We start from the raw sequence: 23,495 nt of genomic DNA on the forward strand, positions 1-23,495 counted from the left end.
TACAAAAATGAAACTCCTTCACAGCACATTTATGTCATGCACTGTCACAGAAAAGGCAGAAACCCAATAATCACATTTTAGATCTTTACCACACACACACACAAAGATGCAAAGACTAACTAGCACACGAATCCAAGATCCTGCAGCAAGGCCATATTTTGAGCTGATCGTGTAACCCATTCTGAAATGGAAAATGAATACTCTGTTAACTGTTTGGATTCTAATCTACAGTAACTTTTAAGACAATTATTTACAGCGACAGTTGGCATGATTATCAAAGACTTCTGATATCTTTTTAACTTTGATTCAGTTTATATTTAACTTATTCTTACATGTATATCAACTGGTATACAGTTCGACCTCGATTATCCGGCCTCCTTTTATCCGGAAATCTCTATTATCCGGACTCGTTCATGCAGTGAAGGACTTTTTTTTTCATCCAAAAATATGGATATTGAGAAAAAACAGTGACTTTCATGGATCTATTTCACTAATTTCATAAGATGTGCATGATAGGTTTCTCAATATCTAATGAGGTAAAACATGTATGATTTTCACATAAAGATATACTTTATTTTTGTGAAGAAGGGACTACAATTTTGCGCAGGCTAGCACAGATTACACCACCGTTGCGGGGTACGCTACCTGCCTAGCTGCCAGTGCACTGGGACGGCAGCTTGGACGGCAGCTATATACAATAACATTGTGTCTCCCATATTCGGCCAATTCGCTTATCCGGATGAGCGCTGGTCCCGACATGGCCGGATAATCGAGGTCGAACTGTATCAACTTATACACTTATATCGCTGGTACGAAATGTAGACAGCTCTAAACTTGATTCACAAACAGACACATTAAAATAGATTGCTTGAAGTTTTTGTAATTCTGAATTATGGTTTTTATGCATTTCCACCCAGTTACGTACATCATTCTCTACCCTGGACCAGTGTTGAGCCTTTTTATCATTCTTCAAGCAATGAATTTAATGACTTGGTGTCACTGATATCCTACAAACAACAACACACTATTCCATAAGAGATTCTTATGGCCTTTTATTGAAGATTGATAAAATATTTCTTGATATGAGGGCAAGATTTGCCTACACGTATAGCATATATGTATTGTTTATACATGTACACTCACACAACCCTGTATGTTACGACATATGCACATTTCTATATACCGCTAATGTAAGAGTGGATAACTTTGTGTCAGTAATTTTTTCAGCTTTGCCTAATACGATGAATTTGACATTTTTAAACTCTCAGGAATTAAGATTACACATAGTGGTACATGAAACAAGCAAAAATATTCATGTGTGTTTATTTTCATGCTAGTTTCTGGTCCCACAAAATGAGCAAAAATTTCAACATCACGAACATTTCCACTTTTACAGTCAGATAGTGTTTCACAATCTCCTACAATCATGGCCTTTATTGTATGTTTTGTTGGACTATCTCGAGAATAAACAAGAGATACCGCACAGAGAAATATAATTAGAACACAAAATCTACTTTGTGTAATCATATGCTCTCTACTATCGCAACACATGGCAGAGTGTTCAACCTTTACAACTAAATGGAAGTATCTGGAGCAAAAACAAGTTTAGCAATGGTTGTATATGGGTACATAGGCAATTTACAAAATCATATATTTTCATTTCATATATTTTCATTTCCAATTGTCTATGAATCTTCAGCGTTATATAGATAAAAACATTACAGTTAAGTGCGCAGAACAAAATTCATGAGCACAGACAAATCTCTTACCATGCATGAATAAAATATTCTTGGATTGACAAATTGAGGTACTTTCTTCATAAGACAGCCAATAGTAATAATCCATGTTTTTGTGGAATGAACTCAAGTGGTGGTTGGATGAAATCAAAACATTTTTCCCTCTCTGATAACCAAATGGTGGATAAGAATCCCATTCCTGTTAAAATCTTCCTTGCAAAGCATCAATCCTTTTCCGCAATTTTACTTTTCAATGCAACTTTATATTTTTTCAAATCCCACCACCAAACAAACTACCATCTTGAGAAAACTAATGAAGATATTGAATACATGACAGATTTCTCCAAAGACTGCACACTAACCATGTAGATACCTACGGAGCTAAAGAGAACTACAGAGCACAAAGATGGGGGTATTTGTGGCCTTTTCCAAAGACTTATGAGCATAGTTGTTCATCACATCTTACAGAACTTGCACAGAAAATTTGACATTCTTACTAGCAAACAGCAAGATGATGTGTGGCACATTCCTATACTCAGAAACCTTTTCCAAAGACTTCTGAGTATAGTTGTGCATCACATCTTACAGAACTTGCACAGCAAATTTGACATTCTTACTAGCAAACAGCAAGAAAATGTGTGGCACATTCCTATCTTGCATACAGGTATATCTTTATAAAGACACACAGACAAAGACACACACACACACGCACATACATCAGAGGGATCCTGAGCACTCTTCTGAAAGTGATTGCAAGGGCAACAAAAAAATTATTAGGTCATCAAATATAAGCATACATACCAATTAACCGAAACAGGTGACTGAAAAAGTTTAAGTCTGAGACTGAATGGAGGCAAGCAGACATGTGAAAGAGATAGGATAACACGTATTATCTTAGAATTTTTTTCCAGTTGACATTGTGTCATGCGGAGAGTCCATAGGGCTACCCATGATAATCCAGCTATCACTTGGAGATGATCATGATGTCGATAGTGACGCAAACATCCGTATAGCCTCCTCCAACGTGTCAATCTCATTCACGGTCTGCGACAGCTGTAAGATGACGGAGAGGAACGGTGAGACGTTGACCCCATTTACAGTGCGGGGCTGGGCCGAGCCGCGGCCGAGCCCCGCAATTTTGTCCATTTACACTGCCGGGCTCGGCCGCGCTTTTAATTCAAACCTTTCAATATTTTGTCGTATAATGGCGCTCTGTTGTAAACAACGCAATTTGGTATTGTCTGGTTTTCAGACCCTTTGCCAACTGAATTCCGTGGCGACAAATTCGCCGTTCGGGCAAAGGCCTTTGCCAAAGGAAAAATCCTTTGCAGGACAAAACCACCTTAAACTATACTAGTTTTTGACGTTGAGGGTGTTAATATCCTGAATAACGAAATAGTACGGCAGAGGGTTTGGAAGCCAGACTAAAATTGGCCGCGCATTTGGCCCAGTTTCCGTTTACACTGAGAAAAGGCCGAGACCACCTCCAGAGCGAGGCCAAATGCGGGGCCAACAATTGGCCCCGCATTTGGCCTTTTGCGCATTTACACTGAAGCGGGGTTGGGCCGAGCCGCGGCCGAGCCACGGCCGAGCCTCGCACTATAAACGGGGTCCTATTCACAGTCTTGAAAAACACACACTTGCCATCAACAGAAGGAGAACATTTTCTACACAATTAGAATTTCATCATCATCTTGGTATTGACTCCCTGAAATGACACTTGCTGCTATTACAGACTACCCACCAGAGATGGGCCAATTTCATTAGGGTCATAGTTAAACCCACATTCCAAGATCAGCCAAATTCATCACAGTTGATGATTTCCCATTATCTCGTTACGCAAATTCATTTCATATGAATGCCACAACAGATTTGGTCATTTTTAACCCATTGAGGACTAGTCTGAGTATACTCAGGCAAGTGCATATGGGATATATGAGGATTTGAGTTTGGGGCATAATTGCGTTTGAATGAAAAACTAGAAATTTCAATTTTTTTTTGTACAAAGTATGTGGTAAAGTTGTGAGGGAATGAGATGCTCACTTTGTCATTTGCATATTCATACTGACGGTTCAAGAACTGTTTACCCCTAAAATAGCAAAATTTCAAAATGTCATAACTTCCCTAATTTTTGTCCGATTTCGATCAAATTTATACCACTGATCTCCTAATATTTCACTCTTTCTTATCAGATTAACTTATATTTGGACTGGATTTTCCCCTTTAAACAGTCACCTTTATATCCAAAAGAGGTAGGTCTGATTAAAGAGTTGTCATTAACGTCAATTTGGACTTGCTTCTGCAACATGCCATGACTACCAAACCTTACCTTGCTTGAGAGGGAATAGGAGATTCTTGTCTGACAGGGAGGTATTAAAATATACTGTATTACTGGTTCACACTTGCTCCAATGAAAACTGCCAGTAATCACTCTACGAGCATGATATGGTTTAAAATTGCCAATCCTACTTCATTCAGTGCTGATTTTGGTCTCATCATACATGGTCCAATGCTATGCAGACCATATGGGTTTAGCTGTATTGGCATAAAACGATTTAGGAATTACACCAACTGATATTAGACAAAGTGACTATAAGCCAAAGAGTCTACTACAGCAGAGGTAATTACAGTAGCAGTCAACTGGAAAAATTTGTGTTCCCATTTTCTCACAATCACCAAGCACCACAGCGATTAAGTCCCTTACCTTCTCTGAATTGGCCTGCCGCACTTTCTCCGGCACTTTTGTCTCGTAACCTTCGACCTCCATGGCCTTTTGAAGTCGGTCCCTCTGATTGGTCAGGTTGGTCTTGCGTTGCTCCAGCTTAGCGATTTCCTTGCTAGGGTCAACAAGACCCTGTGGAAGGTACACAAATAATGCATGAGAGTGTGTTAGTAGAGACTCAGTGCACTTGAGGGTACCTACAGTAGTGCACCATGCACAAGGCCTAGCAGAGTGGATGTTGCACAACATTATACAATTGTACATGTAAATACCCAATGGTGTGCAGCAACTTCACTAACGTCATGAACATAAACTTGTGCATTATTTGATATAAAATGTGTCTATGAATTATCTTAATGATACCAGCCGATAAAACTTTGTATTTCCATACGATTGGGCCGCTCTTCTATCGGCCGAGCAGACAACCATGTGAATCAAAGCATGCACAGCTATAGCACACAACAGAGCAATCTGTAATTTGCCATAGGATAATGCGCAGTGCAGATTAATATGCCTTTTACGCAGCTGCACACTTTCTCCACTCCCATGCATTAGCACAACCATAAAGAGAGCACATATTTCTCATTTCAGTGCTTCTGTCTGGCTACATTCTGAAACCAATTTCATTATTCTTCACAATTTCTCATTGAGGTACACTTGGAACTGTCTTTTTTATTCAACCCTTCAACACACAGCGCCATTTTTCCATGCTCAGAAGCTCATACCCCCGTACCTTGAGCAGCATGTGCACTTCACACTTGTCTGAGACGGTTGCCATAGCGCAGCCACTGGGAGGGGCGTCGCCAACGAGGAGATTGACAGCCGAGGAGGTGGTCAGGGTCTTGACGGTGTCCGCGTATGGCGACAGGAGATTGGCAATGTCTTGGTCCGAACATTTCAAGTACACTGCAGGACAGTGAAGCACAACATGCGTTGGTCAATTATATCACAATATACGCTTGCCAAGTATATGTGACATGATTAAAATTTCAAAGCATCATTGGAACCAGACACCTCACAAAGAAGGAAAAAAAAATTATTTGAAATGGTTTTCCACTCCTCCTCACTAAAAACAACAACAAAAAGAAGAAGTTAATTGGAACGCAATTTGACAAAAGCTTCTTTGGTATAAAGAAAAAGGAAAAAGGGGGTAAGGGGAAAGTCATCTCCGAATATGGGAATGATGCAGAATGTCTTGCAAGAGGGGCGAGACTTGTGAGCTGACAAGCCAGCCTTAAAGGTCCTGTTTACCTTTGGGAGCAGTGATTTCAAAAATGTTCAAGATATCAAAATTAATGTGATGCATATGTGTAGGTTAGTTGTATCACAAAACATCTTACCACACAAAAATTTTGCAATAAAGCCTAAAATATATTAAAGAAGATATCACTGTTTTTCTCAATAAACCATAACTGTATACGGTTTAGTCTGGAAATATTTTTATTATAACTATTGTTCACATTTTGCTTATTTAACAATGCTTAACATCCATTATACTGATTCAGATTTTTACATTGGTTGTTTCTATCCCTAACTCAAATGTTAAAATTATTTTCAAGCACTGATGCTGGGTTTTTGTTTCATCTGCAAATGGTAAATTATGCTTTTAATCTCACTACAGTCACTGCACATTAGTAACATACATTCTGCCTTCTGCTTGGTGAGTTGGTAGTCTGATCGCAATGACCTGGCCTTGTTGATGATGCTTTGCACAAACTCCATGTCTTTCTCCAGCGACTCGTTGCGCCAAGTGAACTATGGATTTCAACGAAAACAGGCAGAGAGATGAAACATTACATGTATTTGACTTGGAATTTCGGCTCAGCTCAGCCAGATTTTGATAAACACATCTAACTAAATAACCTGTGTGTTGAAAGTATTGCACTAATATACAAATTAATGTTTATGAGTGCAATGGACAGAATATTCCATGAGGTGAAAGATGAAATGATCCATTCAACGAGGTGCAGCCGAGTTGAATGGATCAATAACTTCATCTTTCACCCAATGAAATATTCTGTCCATTGAAAGAATGAAAGACATATATCACTTGTTTTATATTTAACACCTTAAGATAAATCCTTGTCATTTGGTGTTTATGAATTTAGAAACAAGAGAGAATGTGCAAGATATGAGATTGAGAGAGTGTTGAGCACTAGACACCACCGCACTGTGCTTGATCACATGCACACTGCAAACGCAATCGTTTTACGTACGTAGTGTGCCGGCTCTCACTGTGCATGCAATGGAGCATATCGCATGGATCCAAGACTGCACAGGAAATGGAGCCACAATTGCACAACTGACGACATAATAGTGAAATGGGACAAATGATCAATATGTAACAGCCAATCAAAAGACAAGGATCTACTCAGGTGTTATATGAACAGTGATATCATGTTAGTTACCAGTATTTCACAGTACTGTAGAGCAAGTCTATTACCATGCACTATGCTCAATCCTATGTTCTAACCTCACTTCAAACAATACTGTATTTTGATTTTTTTTTTTTTTTTAAACTAATAGCTGCAGGTATGTCTGTCTTTCTTTGTTTTCAGAGGTCAAAATAAGGATCATGTTTGAATGATATAGGATTGCATTGATTCATTTAGACCATTCAAATGAAAATAACAAGGATATACCATGCTTATATAGTGCATAAAACATAGTTAATATGTCCCTGTGCACTCAAGGGAAGGAGAGACTGTAATAAACCAGTTCCTCAAGAACTCGGGACAGGTCAATATCAAATCCATCAAGATTTAGCTATATTCCCTTCCTGCACAATAATCTCCAAATACACCCTGGAAGGCTCATGAATTATGTACAGAAGCCACATGCTTTTATGTAATGTGCCATGGAAACAGTACGTAAATGTCCAGAGCCTAAACATTTTGTACAGATGGCAAATTTCCTTAGTTGACACATACTTTAAAAGCTGTTATTTTGACGAGGGTTTAATTTCACCAAATTTCATGAATCACTGTTGGGCTTCATATCAAACAACATGTGAAAATATCTTGATCTTGACGAAAAAGTAAATTTTCAAAGTGAAAACACAGGAATTAGTGCACTTACGATAGTCTTGGTATCAAATCACAAATTACACATCTATTTACAATGCCTGTGACCTCCTCATTTGCAAATATATCTGTACGAAAAACATAACAGCTTTTACAGCACAGCAGAAGTCAGACAGAGTCAGGTGGAACTCACATCCTTCGTCTCGGGGTAAGGCGTGACGGCGATGCTGGGGGGAGCCTGGGCAGTCCTCCGGGGCAGTCGCTGGAACAGCTCCTCCGAGATGAAGGGCATGAAGGGGCTGATGAGGCGGAGACCAGAATCCAGACAGGTGTAGAGGATCTGGCGCACAGTACCCAGGCGGGGGTCGTCCGGCGTCTGCAGGAGGGGCTTGGTGTACTCCTTCAAGGGGTGGAGGGGGGAGGGGAGGAGGGAAGATGGAGTATCAAGGGAGGGTGACTGGTTACAAGTGGGATGCATTACATCACTCACAGTTTTGCTTGGATTGAACATATGAAATCTTACTTTAGCTTTTCGGCATAAATGTAGATAATGCCACAACGACCTATTCTAATTATCCAATACATAATACCAAACCAAACCAAATCACCTACAACAAAAGTTTGCTTTCCTCATGTCTTCACATTATACTTTATCAAATACAGAGCAAAGTTTGCACTGTCAGTTTCACAGGTTCATTTCACACACTAAAAGACTGTGTCTTCATATTTTCACGTTCGTAAGACTGTGTCTTCATATTTTCACGTTCGTTAACATACCAACCACCACTTCAGTATTGGTACAGCAGAATCAGTTTTAATTCTACAATCTTTCACTGCAAATACAATAATTATGACTGCCTGTGTCAGCAGTTAAACAATTTATACAGCATTTGAGCTAGCAACAGATTCTGTAATCTTATATCTTTATATGGCACCTGTGTCCATGAGACAGGCTATTAGAGATAAGACACAGAAATTGAAGCGTACACGTATGACATACATGAAATTCACTGACGAGAGGGTCAGACTACACACAGAAGCCAACTCACCAGGTAGACATCACAGAGTTCATAGAGCCAGAAGGCATAGATGGCGGTCGTGATTGCCGGGAAGTCAAAGACAGGCCAGCCTTCCTCGCAGACGGCTATCGCTGATGACAGCCGACTCAAGATCCACATGTCCACAGGGGTCTCACTGCCCGACAACTAAACAAGACAAAGGCAAACCTTTTGAGATAAACCATGGACCAAACATACAAACATTTTGCTCATTTCGCATGAAATGAAACTAGCGCAGAAATAAAAGCATGGAAATTTCTTACTTGTTACACATTATATCATTTTGTTTTGTTATTTTATAACCCAATATCAAAAGCATGAGAAATTCATCTTATCCTGTGAAATGCAAAATACTACTCACGCTAAAATTTCCACTTTCACAGTATACAAATGAGGGACATAATAAGAGAGGGGGAGAGGGAGAGAAGGGGAGAGTGTGGGGAAGGAAAGATGGTTGAAGATAATGGCTTCTAAGTCTTAAAGCAATTCTTTGTGAAAGAATCATGCATCACAGGGATGAAACCACCTACAATATGAAAATTGCAAGAGAGACTTTTATTAAGGACAAAGCCAGGTAAATGTTATTTGATTGGCCATACTCATATTTTGCATATCACGTTTTCCAATGCATTCTCAAGTCAGATAATGATGTCCATGCCAGACCTTTCAAGAACCACCACCTCAAAATGTCTTTGATATTTTATACCAAAATCTCACTGCATATTGTTAAGGACAAAATAGCACCCCTATTTTGCAACTGGCAGAAATTCCTACAATGGTTTATCTGTCATTGACAAGAACAAGAAAAATGTGTCCAGCATTTTAATTGAACTGCTTTCTAATCATGCAACAGGAAATTAATAAAGTTACTATATAATAAAATAGAATCAATATCGTTCAACCAGCAAATAATGATGCCTTTAATACTGAACTCCAACATGTCGCTGTAAATTAATCTGCAAAATAATACCCCTTTTCTGCAATATGCATCACTCTCAGTAAAAGTTTATCTATCTGTTATCAATGATAAGCACAAGAAAAGTATGTATGTATGTAATTTTTGATGGAACCGCCTCCTAGTCATGCAGTGGAAGTCAATAAAATGGTTTACAATTCAATCAGCAAAGAACAAACACATTAAAATAATTGACCATACAACCTCTATATGTCCATGCAAAATCCTTCAAGCAGACTGTAATCTTGAATTCATGGAATCTTCATTTTACTTTCTTGGATAATTATCATTTTGTAGCACAAGGGTGCCCTCCCATATAATCAATGCAAGCTGATTTCACTGCAAGAAAGATTCCCCCTTTAGAGACCTCCATATGATATATGACGACTTGGGTAACAAGAGAGAATTCTCACCTCGAATTTCGCAGCTGGCTTGAAATCATCACCCAGGGCCATCATGGCAAACTTTGTGGCATTCCACATCTTGTTACAAAAGAAGCGGTAACCCTGGACACGCAGCACATCAAGGTTGATGTCGCGACCTGAAATTGACCAGAAAAAGCAGAGCAGATAGTCAATGAAACATGAGGTTCAAGTTCAAGTTTTAGTTTCAAGCTGAATTTTTTTCCAAAAACAATACATTCATGAACAAAACAGCAAATTCATGGATGACAGAATAAAAGTTAAAGGGTGTGTACAGTTCTGGTCAAGGTGAGGATTTAGCTTTTAACGTTTTGCGAGATATTCAGAAACCACTCTATGAGATGTCAAAGAGCATGCAGTTCTAAGGGGTATCAAAAGTTTATTCGATGAAAATCGGTTTTGAAATGGCTGAGATATCCAAAAACAAGGTGAAACAAAGAGATCCTAATAAAGTTGTGGCATGTCGCCTTTTATTATTAGCACTTTTTTTGGATATCTCAGCCATTTGAAAATCAATTTTCATCAAATAAACGTTGAATCCTTCTTAAAATTACATGCTCTTTCATATTTCATATTAAAGAGGCTTTTCATTATCTCACTTAGGAATGTTCAAAACATGAATCCCCAACTCAACCAGTACTGTACAGTCCCTTTAAAAAGACATTGAAAATGCAGAAAATGGGGTGGTCTATAAAAAAAAAAAAATCACAGCTTGTTTAACACAGATCACTTTTGCAGAGAATTGCTACAACACGGCAAGAAGAATTAAAGCAAATTAAAAGAAAAGTACTCTGAAGCAGGATAACGATAGATAAATATAAGTAAGTATAGAATAGGGGATAATGAATAAATGTACAATGCAGGGAGAACAATTCGCCTATACTGTGAGTGAATAAATTTTGGATTAAATTACAAAATATGGCTCTTCAAGTAGTCAGCCTAAAAATATTCCATACTTCATGCCCAGTAAAATAGGGGGAGCTCATTTGCCTGGTAGGCACTAAAATAGAGGGGGCACTATCTTGTTACTACAATTCACTTGGTGTATTGATCTGAAAGTGAATATTCATGTTCTAATAGACCATCAGATACTCATTGTTTTGCTGGGCTTTTGTTCACTGCTGCAGCAAACAAAGTCAACCTTGCCTAAGTCGAATCTACTTGGACTGAAGAAATAGATTTGAATTAGAGAAGATTTGACTGTAACATGAGGGATTAAAATCAACAGAATATAAAGAGAAAAAAGACTTGAAAAGGCTTTCGACATTGGTGACTACTCAACTTATGCGAGGTCGACTTAAGCAAGGTTGACCGTATACACAAACAAACTAGAAATGTCGCTATGGCGACTGGTGTATTCCTCCGCCATAATGCATGGTTCTCCTAATAGGTCTATAGTACAATGTCTTGACAATGTGTGATGAAAGTTTCACACAATTGGCAAAATATTAAAATGACAGGTTTGCCACAAATGTGCTGAATGTTCACTTTCCTAGAACTAAGTTTAATTGGATGAATGATTAAAACGTCAGAGTGCAGGTATTTGGGGGAACTGATGATTTTTACTTGACTTTTGACCCTTTTATAAGTTTATGCATTGAGTAATTTTCAAGGTATTGAGAAAAAGTATAATTTCAGTATCAAATGGTAAAATAGTATTATCTAAACCTGGCCTTTGACCTTTGACCTCACAGTTCCAAAGAGAATCACTGTTAGGTAGAACATGCATAAATATGTAAGTTTCATGATAATACCTTGAGTTACTTTTGAGATATGGAGGAAGAAGTGCAATTTAGCACTTTCACTTGACCTTTGACCTTTTGGCAAGAAACTTCCCACAGAATATATATTGGGTTATACATGCATACATTAAGTAAAAAAAAAAAATCCTTCAGGCATTGCATAAATATAAGGAAAGCAGTGATATTTTGAGTATTTTTGAGTTGACCTTGACCTTTGACCCCTTGACCTTTGACCCATGACCCCCAACTTCCCTAGATAATCACTGCCCATCTGTACATGCATATATACTAAGTTCCATGAAGATACCTTGAACCATTTGCGAGATATGGAGAAAAACATGAAATTTCAACCTTTTTTTCACAAAATAACCTGTGACCTTTGACCCCGTGACCCTAAAATCCAAACAAAGTATTATCCCCCCAGGATATACCCTCATACCAAGTTTGATGCAAAACCACCTCACGGTTCTTGAGATATCGACAAAAACAAAACGGGACGGACGGACGGACGGACGTACCCGAAAACATAATGCCTCCGGCCACTTCGTTGGCGGGGGCATAAAAAAAGGAACAACCAAAACTGATGACAGATGATGATAAACTCGCCCACCAAAAGCGGGAGAGTTGCAGTCCCTCGGTTTTAGCAGCTCACCTTGAGCCGTGTATGCACAGAGGGCAAAGCGTAGGGCATCTGTGCCACACTCTGGGATGCCGTTGGGGTAGTCCTCCTTCTGGCCCTTCTTGGCCTTCTCCACCTCCCTGGGGTCCAGGTTACCCGTCTCTAGAATCTTGTGCAGGTCCTGCAAAGGGCAGGGTGAAGATCAATCACACCAGCGAGTGGCATTAGTGGAAAATTCCATCTCTACAAAACCTCCCATATTTCAAATAGCATTACTTTCACTTCCCTACTCGTGTTCGTTCAATCCAACTTAATTTCTCTTTCTTTTAATCAGTGTCTTTGAGATATTTGTACTTCATTGCTTCATAGAAGTCACTTTTTCAAATTCCTCAAAGTCATACAGCTTCCTCTTCATACAATTCAATGCTTGTGTTTTTCATTTCCCATATCCAATGTATCTTTCAATCAAAAGTCACTCATAGTCTATCTGTGTCAACTACTTTAATCACATCATTCATTCCTTTTTTGTACAACTGTATGTTTACCTCAAGTTTGCATTTTTAGTCAACATTCATGCACACGCTTGCTCAAAAGCAGCTCATTTTTCAGCCACATGCAGGTCACACATCTTGATTAAATAAACTATACTAAACATCGAAATTAAGCTTTACATTTACGATCATCTGAAAACCATATCAAAGTTGATGACTGTCGTCAGGTAGGGCATCATGTACGGTTGCTATCGAAACCATCACTTTTTCATGAGATAAATGCTACAATCACACTGACATCTTCGTCAGCCTTCATCTTTTCCCATGTGAATACCAGTACAACATTACTGCAATTACTCTACGTTTAGCAGCTATCTATAAACTTCTTGTGACTCTTTGGCAGGGATAGAAAATAGTGTTGTAGACATCCTTTTGCGAGAAAGAAAATGATGTTGCAGAAAAAAACAAATCAACTCAGCATAATCATTTTGGAATATATTTCATACTGATCAGGCAAATAAGAAAGAATAAAATGTCCCAACACAGCATTACAATCCTGTGTGTACAATATCATTTCGCTGTTCAAAATGAAGCAACATCATAATTATGAATCACTGATATTGAACTAGGCATCTTCTTCTCATTTGCTGTCTATTTGTTTGTTTATCGTTTGTTGTTTATTGGTGTGGGTTTGTTTGTTTGTTGTTTTTTTTTTTGGGGGGGGGGGCACAAATTCCTGCTAAACTGTTAGATGTATTGCTCAAACTGAAAACATTTTGCACAGAGGTTGCGACCTCGAACTGGACAAAAGCATGAACACAACCCACCTCCAGCGATATGCCCTTGATCACGTCAACAGGGTCAATGACATTGCCAAGCGACTTGCTCATCTTGCGGCCGTGGGCATCGCGCACCATGGCGTGGAGGTAGACCTCCTTGAAAGGCAAGACATCCATGAGTTTGAGGCTCATCATCACCATCCGAGCCACCCAGAAGAAGAGGATGTCATGACCCGTCTCCAGGAGGGTGCCTGGGAAGAATGTCTTCAGGTCATCCGTCTTGACAAGGGTGAAAGGAGAAGGGGAAAAAGAAGAGTCATCAGAGTTGGTGTCAAGTCTGTAGATCATATGGGTGTTGGTGTTAAGACCTCAGGTCACATGGGTTTGTTGGTATCAAGATTTTAAGTCACATGGGTGTTGGTGTCAAGACTGCAGGTCACATGTGTGTTGGTGTCAAGACTGCAGGTCACATTGGTTTGGGTGTCAAGACTGCAGGTCACATGTGCATTGGTGTCAAGATTTCAAGTCACATGGGTGTTTGTGTCTAGACTGCAGGTCAAATGAGTGTTGGTGTCAAGACTGCAGGATACATGGGTTTTAGTGTCTTAAGGTCTCATGGGTGTTTGTGTCAAGACTTCAGGTCACAATCTTGGCTAAAACCCTGACAGAAACAACATCAGGATGAGCAATCCACACAGCAAAAAGAGAATTTTGCCCCCACAGTGGGAATACATGAAATTTTATGCGCAATCAATCAAAAAACCAAAGTATCAGACAAACTTCAAAACTCAACTTCCATCTCAAAATAAACCAATTTTAACACTTTTTTAAACACTGAGAGATATTTCTATGAGATGAATATATTTTATGGCACATCTTCCACTCTGAATTACTTACTTCTCGCTTGATTTAACAAATACATCCATGTAGGTCTGAATTCATGAAGGCGGTTTAGATTTAGACCACGGTTTATGCAAATTTTTTTCTGCATAGATACGACTGACAGACTGCGTAGGTCAACAGACGTCCAGTAATAAACGCGCATTGATATGCACATGTCAAAGGTATGCCTACATACCTTGTATTTCATGCTTACTTCAGACCACGGCACAACTTTAAACCATGGTTTATATCTAAACCACCTTTGTGAATTCAGGCCATAATGTCTGCCTAAATCTCCCCCCAGCCTGACCTCTTGAGTTGTGTCAATCACATGATAATACTGGCTTTCTGGTGCAACTGATTGACAAATTGCCCCGCACCAACGTAAATAAGCACTGAATTGATCAGTGTTTTAGTAGTGGCCATGAAAAAAAATCATGGGCGTACATACACGTGCAGGGTTTCTAGTGTTTGGTTTTTTTTTCTATTCTCCCTAAACCCACCTTATCTGGCCATCCAAATATGGAAAAGGGGAAGATGCCTGAGGAAAACCATGTGTCCAAGACATCCTCATCTAAATAGGAAATAAAAACGCACTAATGGATTAGAATCTTGGGGTGTGGCAAGAAAGTTGAGTTGCAATAAAATGCAATATATTTTGCAACTGACAGATCAAACACAACTCACATTTAACTGCAAATTCGCAATCAATTGCAAGACTTACAATTCATTTTGAAAATTTGAACAATGAGTGCAAATTCCATGCAATGCCCCTTTAGTGGGATACAACCAAGATTTTGTACAGAAAACTTGTAGACAATATTACGAGTTTGCATGAAAAATAAATTTCAATATACTATGTACGTACTACTGTATCCCTTGGCAAACAGAAATTTAGGAGAAAAGAACCAAGACACGCTATATGAATTGGAAGAGGGCATTTTGGCAAAATACATATCCATTAACTCTAATACATCCAGCAACTTGCATTACTCTTCGTCAATTTAGCAATCCAAATACGTACAAACCCACTCTTTGTTAATTTCAATATTGCATGTGCCTGCTACAGTAATTGCATGTAGCATGAGATCACTACAATTTCCAATTTTACATTAACACAGCTTCCTTTTCTTCTTCTTCTTCTTTTGTTTGCCACTTTTTAATGAATTTAATTTTCATTAAATAAGCAGATCTTGTCTCCTAGTACACAAAGGCGACTTCGTAATAAAGCAGTTTCACCTCGCTTTAGAGTTGGAAGTTAGAGCTAAAGTTCAAAGAAATGTAAAATAATATGTACCGATTATTCCTCTTACATGCATTTGTTATAAAAATCCAAGTCTGAAAGTAATGAAACTGAAACCCTAAAACAGAGCTGTGGGTGCTGAAGCACCACAATTGTTTTTTGTTTATTTGTTTGTTTGTTTGTTTGTTCGTTCGTTCGTTGTTTGAAATTTCATTTTTCTCTTCAGAGGCCAGATTGACAAATGTGGTATACGGTACAGCTGGGTCAAATGGGACATCGTTATTCCAAGATCTTCTCAAGGGTGGAGGGGGCACACCTGTTTCTTGTGTTGTTGTTGTTGTTGCTGCTGCTGTTGTTGTTGTTGTGGTTGTTGTGATTGTTGTGGTTGTTGTCGTTGTGGTGGTGGTGGTGGTGGTGGTGGTGTTTTTTTTAAATAAGCTCTAAAGCACCACATGCTTCCTGACATGGTATCCGAGGACAGCCAGGGTCTAGGGGTGCACTTCATACTGTATTACATATAGTTCGACCTTGATTATCTGGCCATATCGGAACCGACGCTCATCCCGATAAGCGAAATGGCCGGATATGGGAGACACAATGTTAATGTATATAGCTGCCGTCCAAGCTGCCGTCCCAGTGCACTGGCAGCTAGGCAGATAGCGTACCCCGCAACGGTGGTGTAATCTATGCTAGCCTGCGCACAATTGTAGTCCCTTCTTCACAAAAATAAAGTATATCTTTATGTGAAAATCATACATGTTTTACCTCATTAGATATTGAGAAACCTATCATGCACATCTTATGAAATTAGTGAAATACGTGTAGATCCATGAAAAGATGTTACAGTCACTGTTTTTCTCAATTTTTGGATGAAAAAAAAATGTCCTTCACTGCAAGAACGCGTCCGGATAATGGAGATTTTCCGGATAAAAGGAGGCCGGATAATCAAGGTCGAACTGTAATCATAATAGGCTCTAATTTCGACTGATGGCCCCCCTAGCCTTGGATATCAGACTGCATAATGTTGCGCGGACACCGACAAGGCCCCTCAGGTCTTGATGCAGTCCGTCAGTAGTTCCAAAGCTGTTGACCTTGAAATCACTCACCCTGTTTCAGTGAGATCTTGTCCTCTGTCACCTTGAATCGTTCCGCTGCCTTGCGCTTAGCCTCCTCTTCAGTCAGAGCTGACACCCAGTAGTGGTTGTCAGTGTCCTGGGATGACAAAATAAAAGACAACAAACTTGGAGGAAACGGACCCGTGACATGCTTCACAACAATCCATATTTCCCTGTGACCACATAACCAAATTTAATGGGGTTTTTCTGCAAGATGTAGGTAAGAAGTTATAGTTTCATACCCTGAAACAGCATTCAGATTGTTCAATCATTTTGAAAGTTATCAAGGCAGAAATCTGATTGTAATATTTTGTTGGACATACTAAACAGAAATTGAAAGAAACGAGGTTCATACTTACAGTTCCTTCTGGAACACTGGGATCATTGACGGTCACAAAGTATGCTGGGATTCGATGTCCCCACCACAGCTGACGGGATATACACCAGTCTCTGGAATCAATAAGTCATGGGGGGATAATCATTTCTCATACACTGGAAAAGGTTGATTTCTTAATTTCTTTTTCTTTTTCTGCTTTAGGGTAATCTACCTCCTTGACTCCTGAAGATTATTGCAGATATCAGCCAATTTTTTTTTTCTTCTTTGGGGTGAGTTATTTGTGATTGACTACCTCACCTTGATATCACTCTATCTGCTCATTACAACTTAAGTGAAGTGAGGAGGGTTCTTTTACATGCATAGGGTACAGCTCTCCTACACACAGGACTAATGGCTGTAAGGCTCCTCCGGAAGATTTTGCAATGAGGAGAAAGTGCCTTGCCAATGAGCACTACTGCCGGGCTGGGACTCAAAAGTCATTACAGTGCACTCCCGTTATAACGAACAAGGTTATAACGAAATTCCAGTTACAACGAAATAAAAATTCAGACCGGAACATTATCCTATGTTTTTTAATGTTTACAGTTCGGTTATAATAAAATTTCGATATGACGAAAGAAAACTGCCGGCCCCGAGGACTTCGTTATAATGGGAGTCCACTGAATATGTGAATGGAAGGAGCTCCTTTTGGAATTTATTTTGGGTGTGTTTTTTGGGGGGTGAGGTTAGGTTAGGTTTTTCTTCTATTTTTCTTTTTTTGCTTGTCAGCAGACTTGGTGAGAGAAGTGGCAGCAAAAGATGTGAAGACCTTCTTTGTTTGTTTGTTTCATTTTGCATGTCAGCCGATTTTGAGAGAGAAGTGGCAACAAATATAAAGGTGAAGCCTTTTTTTTTTTTGCTTGTCATAACCAATAAACATTGGGTCAAACCCCCCCAGCAAAAAGCTAAGTCCACCCTTGGGTGACAACATTATGACAATTTCTAATTTCAAGAGTATCAGCTGACTTAGTTAATTTGCGAAAACAAAAAACACTGTACTTATCTTCCACATAAAAAAATGTTTAAAAAAAAGTTAAAATGTGAGAAAGACAAGTAAAATCAATTTGATGAAATTCTTCTGTAGAGTTGTTTTTTGTTGTTGTTTTGTTTTTGTTTTTTTTTGGGGGGGGCTGATTTTTTTTTTTTCATCAACGTAGGGCAATTTGTCAATCAGTTGCAATAAAACAAAGTATAAAGTATCCATTTGATATCTTTATTGGTTTCAGAGTTCATGTTCACTCACCTGATGTTGTTGAGCCAGGAATACCACGTCTTCTTGTGCATCTCCGGTACAATCTTCAGCGACCCATTTTCCACGACCTCTACGGCCTGCCTTGCCATCTCCCGGCAGTCGACAAACCACTGAGACTTTAGGAGGGGCTCTACTATGTCCTTGGAGCGGCTACGGGTATTTAATGAGACCAAAAAAAAAAAGGAAAACAATGAGATAAAACAATTGTGAGACCTGCATATAGTGGAACATGTGGGACTACACAAAATATGTGAAGCGGCATTCACACATTTACATGTATACAAGGCACACTATGAGAAATAAGATAAAATTATGATCATCACAACAAGGACAAAGCAAAATTTGCAGAAATGATTCAAGCAGAAAGGGAAAGGGAAATTTAAAAGCAATGTTTCTTTTCATACGCTCAAACACATAACTCACCTTTACAACACAGGACAATTTCAGGACAATCAAAACAACAGTGCTCGAATATGCTGATGCAACATCTATCGGCTGAGAATGAGAAGGGCATCTATGCTTCAAGCACTATGGCTTTAGTGGCAACTAAACATCCTTATTATTCTTATCCAGCGATATGGACTCGTGTCAAACCTAAGAGAAGCTGTTAACTTGAGTGAAGGACAGCCTTTGACTACACATCATCCTCACATAGCATCTTTTCATCCGCCAGAGATGGGAAACAAACTGTAGCTGTTAACCCGTTGAAGATGAGTCCCGAGTATACTCGGGCAGGTGTCTACAGGAAATGCATGTTGTAATAAAATCAGCCCGTCCTCAACGGGTTAATGAGACATCAAGACTTTAAATGTCAGCAAATATAACATTTTCATTATGGAAATTTTATCCCAGAATTTGAAAAGCCACTGAAATCTGTAGATCCATTGAGAAATCTCATGCTTGATCTTTATCAGATCCCAGTTTGTACAGCAGTTTTCTACTGATCACTAAAACTGCACCCTTACCTGCAAATTGGTACCACCATGGGGTTGGGCTTGGTTCCCCTGTAGAGGTCCTTCTCCTTCAGGGAATCGAGGACGGCTCTCCGGGCATTGAACCTCTTCATGCCCTAGATGTTTCACAACAGGAGAACAAAACGAACCATCACATAATTTTTCATCTGGAAGATGCTTTAGAAGGGTCATTCACTCATGATGGTTAGAAAGTGAACACTGGCACCAAAATGGCAATGCCACTTCTTAGAATTTGGTGACGTATGAATGACTTAAATCACAGAATATTAACTGTTCGTGTGTTAAAACAAATACAAGGTCTGTATTGAGCATAATCTGAACAGGCAGTTATCTGAACATTTGATCCAAGAATAGTTTTGTTTTTTTTATATTTAAATTTGGTAGATCTGCTACTGATATGTCCACATATTGTGGTGATCTCAACCTGAACACTGTGACAACCAGCTAGAAGGAAGAAATTTAGTTTACCAGGTAATTTTTTATCACAATGCTGAAAATATATGACTTCTCCATAAATCCCAAGGGACTCTCCCAGCCCTGGAACAAGGCAGAAAGTCTTAGCTGTATTCTTGCACTGATTTATAATGTCACATTTATTTGCAAAGTTCTTATTTTCGCAAATATTGCCAGTCAGGTGCTATACTGGACTTTAACAACATTTGAAATTAATGTATTAGTGGAAAATTGAGCAAAGACAATGGGATTCCATCGGGATTCGAACACGAGACCTCCGGAGCTAGCCCAGTGCTCTACCAACTGAGCTATAGAAGGCCCTAGTTCAGAGTTCGTCCCAGAAACCCTAAATTCTCAATGCTCGAATTGTCAGAAGCTATAGCAGTGTGTTTAAATTTGTAATTATTAACTTTGACCTTCACACAAATGCAATGTGCCTGCATAAATGTCTCCTTTTTATAATGTACTCCACGATGGCAAATTCAACCACTCGAAAATTGTTAGGAGTCGCCCGATTCACGAAAAATACACTCGCTAACTGTACACCATCAAAAGTAGATTGTATCCCGTGCATTTCAGGTCTGGCTGTGACTCAAAACTCGGAGACACACCTTGAACTGGCCGCCAACTTCCGAGATGTTCCCCTCGTCGGTGATGACAGTGAGGAACTCCAGGTTGTGTCGCTTGCCAACCTGGTAGTCAGTGTGGTCATGGGCTGGGGTGATCTTCACAGCACCTACAGAGAGTGACAGAAAGCCGGAGAGAGAGAGAGAGAATGAAGAAAGAGAAAAGACAACAGAAAGAAAGACAGGAAGTGATGGGAGAAAATATATAGGAAGAAACAAAAAGAATGACAACAAATAAAAAAGGAATGAAAACGTGAACAGACAGACAGACAAAATTGGGAAAATCTGTCATCCAAGATCACATGACAACCTCCAGTGACAATGGTATTTCTTCATTCTACTTCTGCTCCATTGCATTTTGACGTCTTTAAAAAAAGACTGCACGGATTAATTGGAAAAATGAATGTTTTACAGTATCCTCTCTCTCCCACCCTCCCCGTCCCCCCTTTCACTACATTAATCGAGTTCGGAACAGACTTCTCTTCAAAAGAATAATACTTCATCCTTCTCAACTTTCCACTCATCTATCCTCTTTTGTCACTCTCCACCCCATCCGCAACAAATTATATTCCATCTGGAATTCAATTTATTTTTCTCAGCGAAAAAAATAGCAACATTATTCTCAACTTTCCATATAGTTATCCTCATTCATGTTTACAATCCTTTCAAGGACTATACCACATGGTGTTGCACTAAAACTCTATCTACCCGCACACAGAAATATGCGAAGACATACAGTCCAAGATCCCAGCAAAGTTATATGACTATGGCAAGCTAAATGGCAAGCTATAAATAAAAAAAAAAAATCTGGTTTATTATTATTTATTTTTTTATTTATTTTTTTTTTTTTTTGGGGGGGGGGGGATGGAGGGACATTTGGCTTGCCACATTCAACAACCGATGTTTGTGGCAATATTGCACAGCTTACGAGAAGTAATGACTCACCAGTTCCAAATCCCATATCAACAAAGTCATCACAGAGGATCGGCAAGCTGCAGTTCCTGAACGGGTGAACCACGCGTTTGCCGTGGAGGTGCTTGTAACGCTCGTCCTCGGGGTGGACGCAGACAGCTGTGTCACCCAGCATGGTCTCGATACGCGTCGTGGCAACCACAAGCTCATCATCTGTAGGCAAACAGTCAAGTGGTCACATCAATTTAAATTCACTTTTAATGTCATAGTTGCTGACATACTGTAAAGTGGAAATTTTCACGATGTTGAATTTCTCGCACATTTTGCATGACTAGAAACTAGCATGAAAATAAAAGCATGCAAATATTTTTGCTTGCCATATGTTCCAGAAGTGAATGTCTTGATTCCATGGAATTAAAAGCATGAAACATATCTTACCCAGCCGAGCGCAAAAAATTACTCACATGAAAACATCCACTTTTACAGTACTGTCCCTCACAGGAAAGAAATGATAGCTGGGACAGGAGTCAAGTTCATTTCCCATTTTGTGAAATCAAAAATATTTTCTCCCTACTGATTACTTTGATTATCATTATCATCAATGTCACCAACATTATCATCATTAAGAGCATGACATAGTGAGGACATTGTACCTCCAAGGACTGATGTAGAATTGCATGAAGGTTGTAAATCCAATGCACACGATGAATATATCAGTAAAGGCATGCAAATAAACCAGAAACATTCCCGGCATGAAACTTTTGCGAATCGGATCTGACGGCCTCTTTCACTTCTTGAAACTTTTGTATATTGTCAATGGCATTCAATGCATTGTGTAGACAAAACTGACAGTGCAGTCACATATTGAACATCAAATAAAAGAAAATGAAGCCTCCGTGGTTTGCAGCTGGTGTCACTGCCAAATCCATCGAAATGACAATATTTGAAATCCTTGAATCACAAAAAAAAATCCCTCAGACCTACCAGAGTTCTCTACTTTGTAGGCAAACTCCACCAGCACTCCAAACTCAACCTTCTGCTCATATCCAGGAACAGCCAGGTATGTTCTTCCCGTCAGCTCTCTCTTCTCGACCTAATTTGACAGAAAATATAAATACGACAAAAGTTTTTCATTTCAAGGACACACAATTCTGTAAAGGTAACCTTCTTTGTGCAATTACCCCATTTCCTACAATATTCTGAAATCCCCTTAAACTTTGAAAAAAAAAAAAAAAAAACTCCCAGGTTCTTGGAGGTAATGGAGCAAGATGAAACAAGGAAAAGTAGAAATTGCGCGGTGCGTAATATATGTCCCCGCCGGAAGTAGCATTTAGTAGCAAAATGTACACTATAGGTAAAAAGATCAAGGTCAAAGGTCAAAGAAGTCAAAGGTCAAAATTCTATGTAGAAGTTTTGAAGCCCTCACCTAGTGCCATCACATAAAGCAAACGGAATCGAAATCGGGTTAGAAATGGCGAAGGAGTAGCATTCTGTAGCCAATGTACAATATAGGTAAAAAATCAAGGTCAAAGGTCAAAATTCTGTGTAGAAGTTTTGAAGCCCTCACCTAGTGCCATCACATAAAGCAAACGGAATCGAAATCGGGTTAGAAATGGCGAAGGAGTAGCATTTGGTAGCAAAATGTACAATATAGGTAAAAAATCAAGGTCAAAGGTCAAAGAAGTCAAAGGTCAAAATTCTGTGTAGAAGTTTTGAAGCCCTCACCTAGTGCCATCATATAAAGCAAACGGAATCAAAATCGGGTTAGAAATGGCAAAGGAGTAGCATTTTTGAAGCAAAATGTACAATATAGGTCAAAGGTCAAGGTCAAAGGTCACAACTGAAATTCTGTATAGAAGTTTAAAAGCTCCCATGTAGTGCTATCATATAAAGCAAACAGAATCAAAATCGGGTTAGAAATGGCGAAGGAGTAGCATTTTGAACATTTTGATCACACACGGACGCACAGACGGACGCACAGACGGACAGACGGACACACACACGTACGGAGCCCGTTTCATAGTCCCCTGCTCGAACTCGTTCGGCGGGGACAAAAAAGTCTTCTGGTAGAGAGACTAGCTTCTTGAGATTAGATTTCTCAGAGAATGTACGTAA

The 23,495-nt window shown here is 39.2% G+C and overlaps 1 protein-coding gene across 1 annotated transcript in view; it reads right to left on the bottom strand.

Annotated features, from left to right (window-relative positions):
* Positions 1 to 2,664: 2,664 nt before the first annotated feature.
* The window catches only part of LOC140240402 (valine--tRNA ligase-like), a 36,511-nt gene continuing 15,680 nt past the window's right edge, over positions 2,665 to 23,495 (bottom strand). Inside the window, exons 7-23 of the mRNA XM_072320171.1 lie at positions 22,365 to 22,473; positions 21,414 to 21,593; positions 20,454 to 20,578; positions 19,381 to 19,484; positions 18,407 to 18,565; positions 17,147 to 17,237; positions 16,779 to 16,884; positions 14,933 to 15,003; positions 13,596 to 13,826; positions 12,311 to 12,458; positions 9,908 to 10,035; positions 8,531 to 8,686; positions 7,675 to 7,881; positions 6,102 to 6,213; positions 5,192 to 5,364; positions 4,441 to 4,590; positions 2,665 to 2,789 (exon numbers count right to left, since the gene is read on the bottom strand). Coding sequence (XP_072176272.1) covers positions 2,715 to 2,789; positions 4,441 to 4,590; positions 5,192 to 5,364; positions 6,102 to 6,213; positions 7,675 to 7,881; positions 8,531 to 8,686; positions 9,908 to 10,035; positions 12,311 to 12,458; positions 13,596 to 13,826; positions 14,933 to 15,003; positions 16,779 to 16,884; positions 17,147 to 17,237; positions 18,407 to 18,565; positions 19,381 to 19,484; positions 20,454 to 20,578; positions 21,414 to 21,593; positions 22,365 to 22,473 — 2,325 coding nt within the window. The 3' untranslated portion in view covers positions 2,665 to 2,714. The remainder of the gene's footprint in view (positions 2,790 to 4,440; positions 4,591 to 5,191; positions 5,365 to 6,101; positions 6,214 to 7,674; positions 7,882 to 8,530; positions 8,687 to 9,907; positions 10,036 to 12,310; positions 12,459 to 13,595; positions 13,827 to 14,932; positions 15,004 to 16,778; positions 16,885 to 17,146; positions 17,238 to 18,406; positions 18,566 to 19,380; positions 19,485 to 20,453; positions 20,579 to 21,413; positions 21,594 to 22,364; positions 22,474 to 23,495) is intronic.

This window comes from Diadema setosum, chromosome 17 (genome assembly GCF_964275005.1).
Source record: "Diadema setosum chromosome 17, eeDiaSeto1, whole genome shotgun sequence".
NCBI lineage: Eukaryota > Metazoa > Echinodermata > Echinoidea > Diadematoida > Diadematidae > Diadema > Diadema setosum.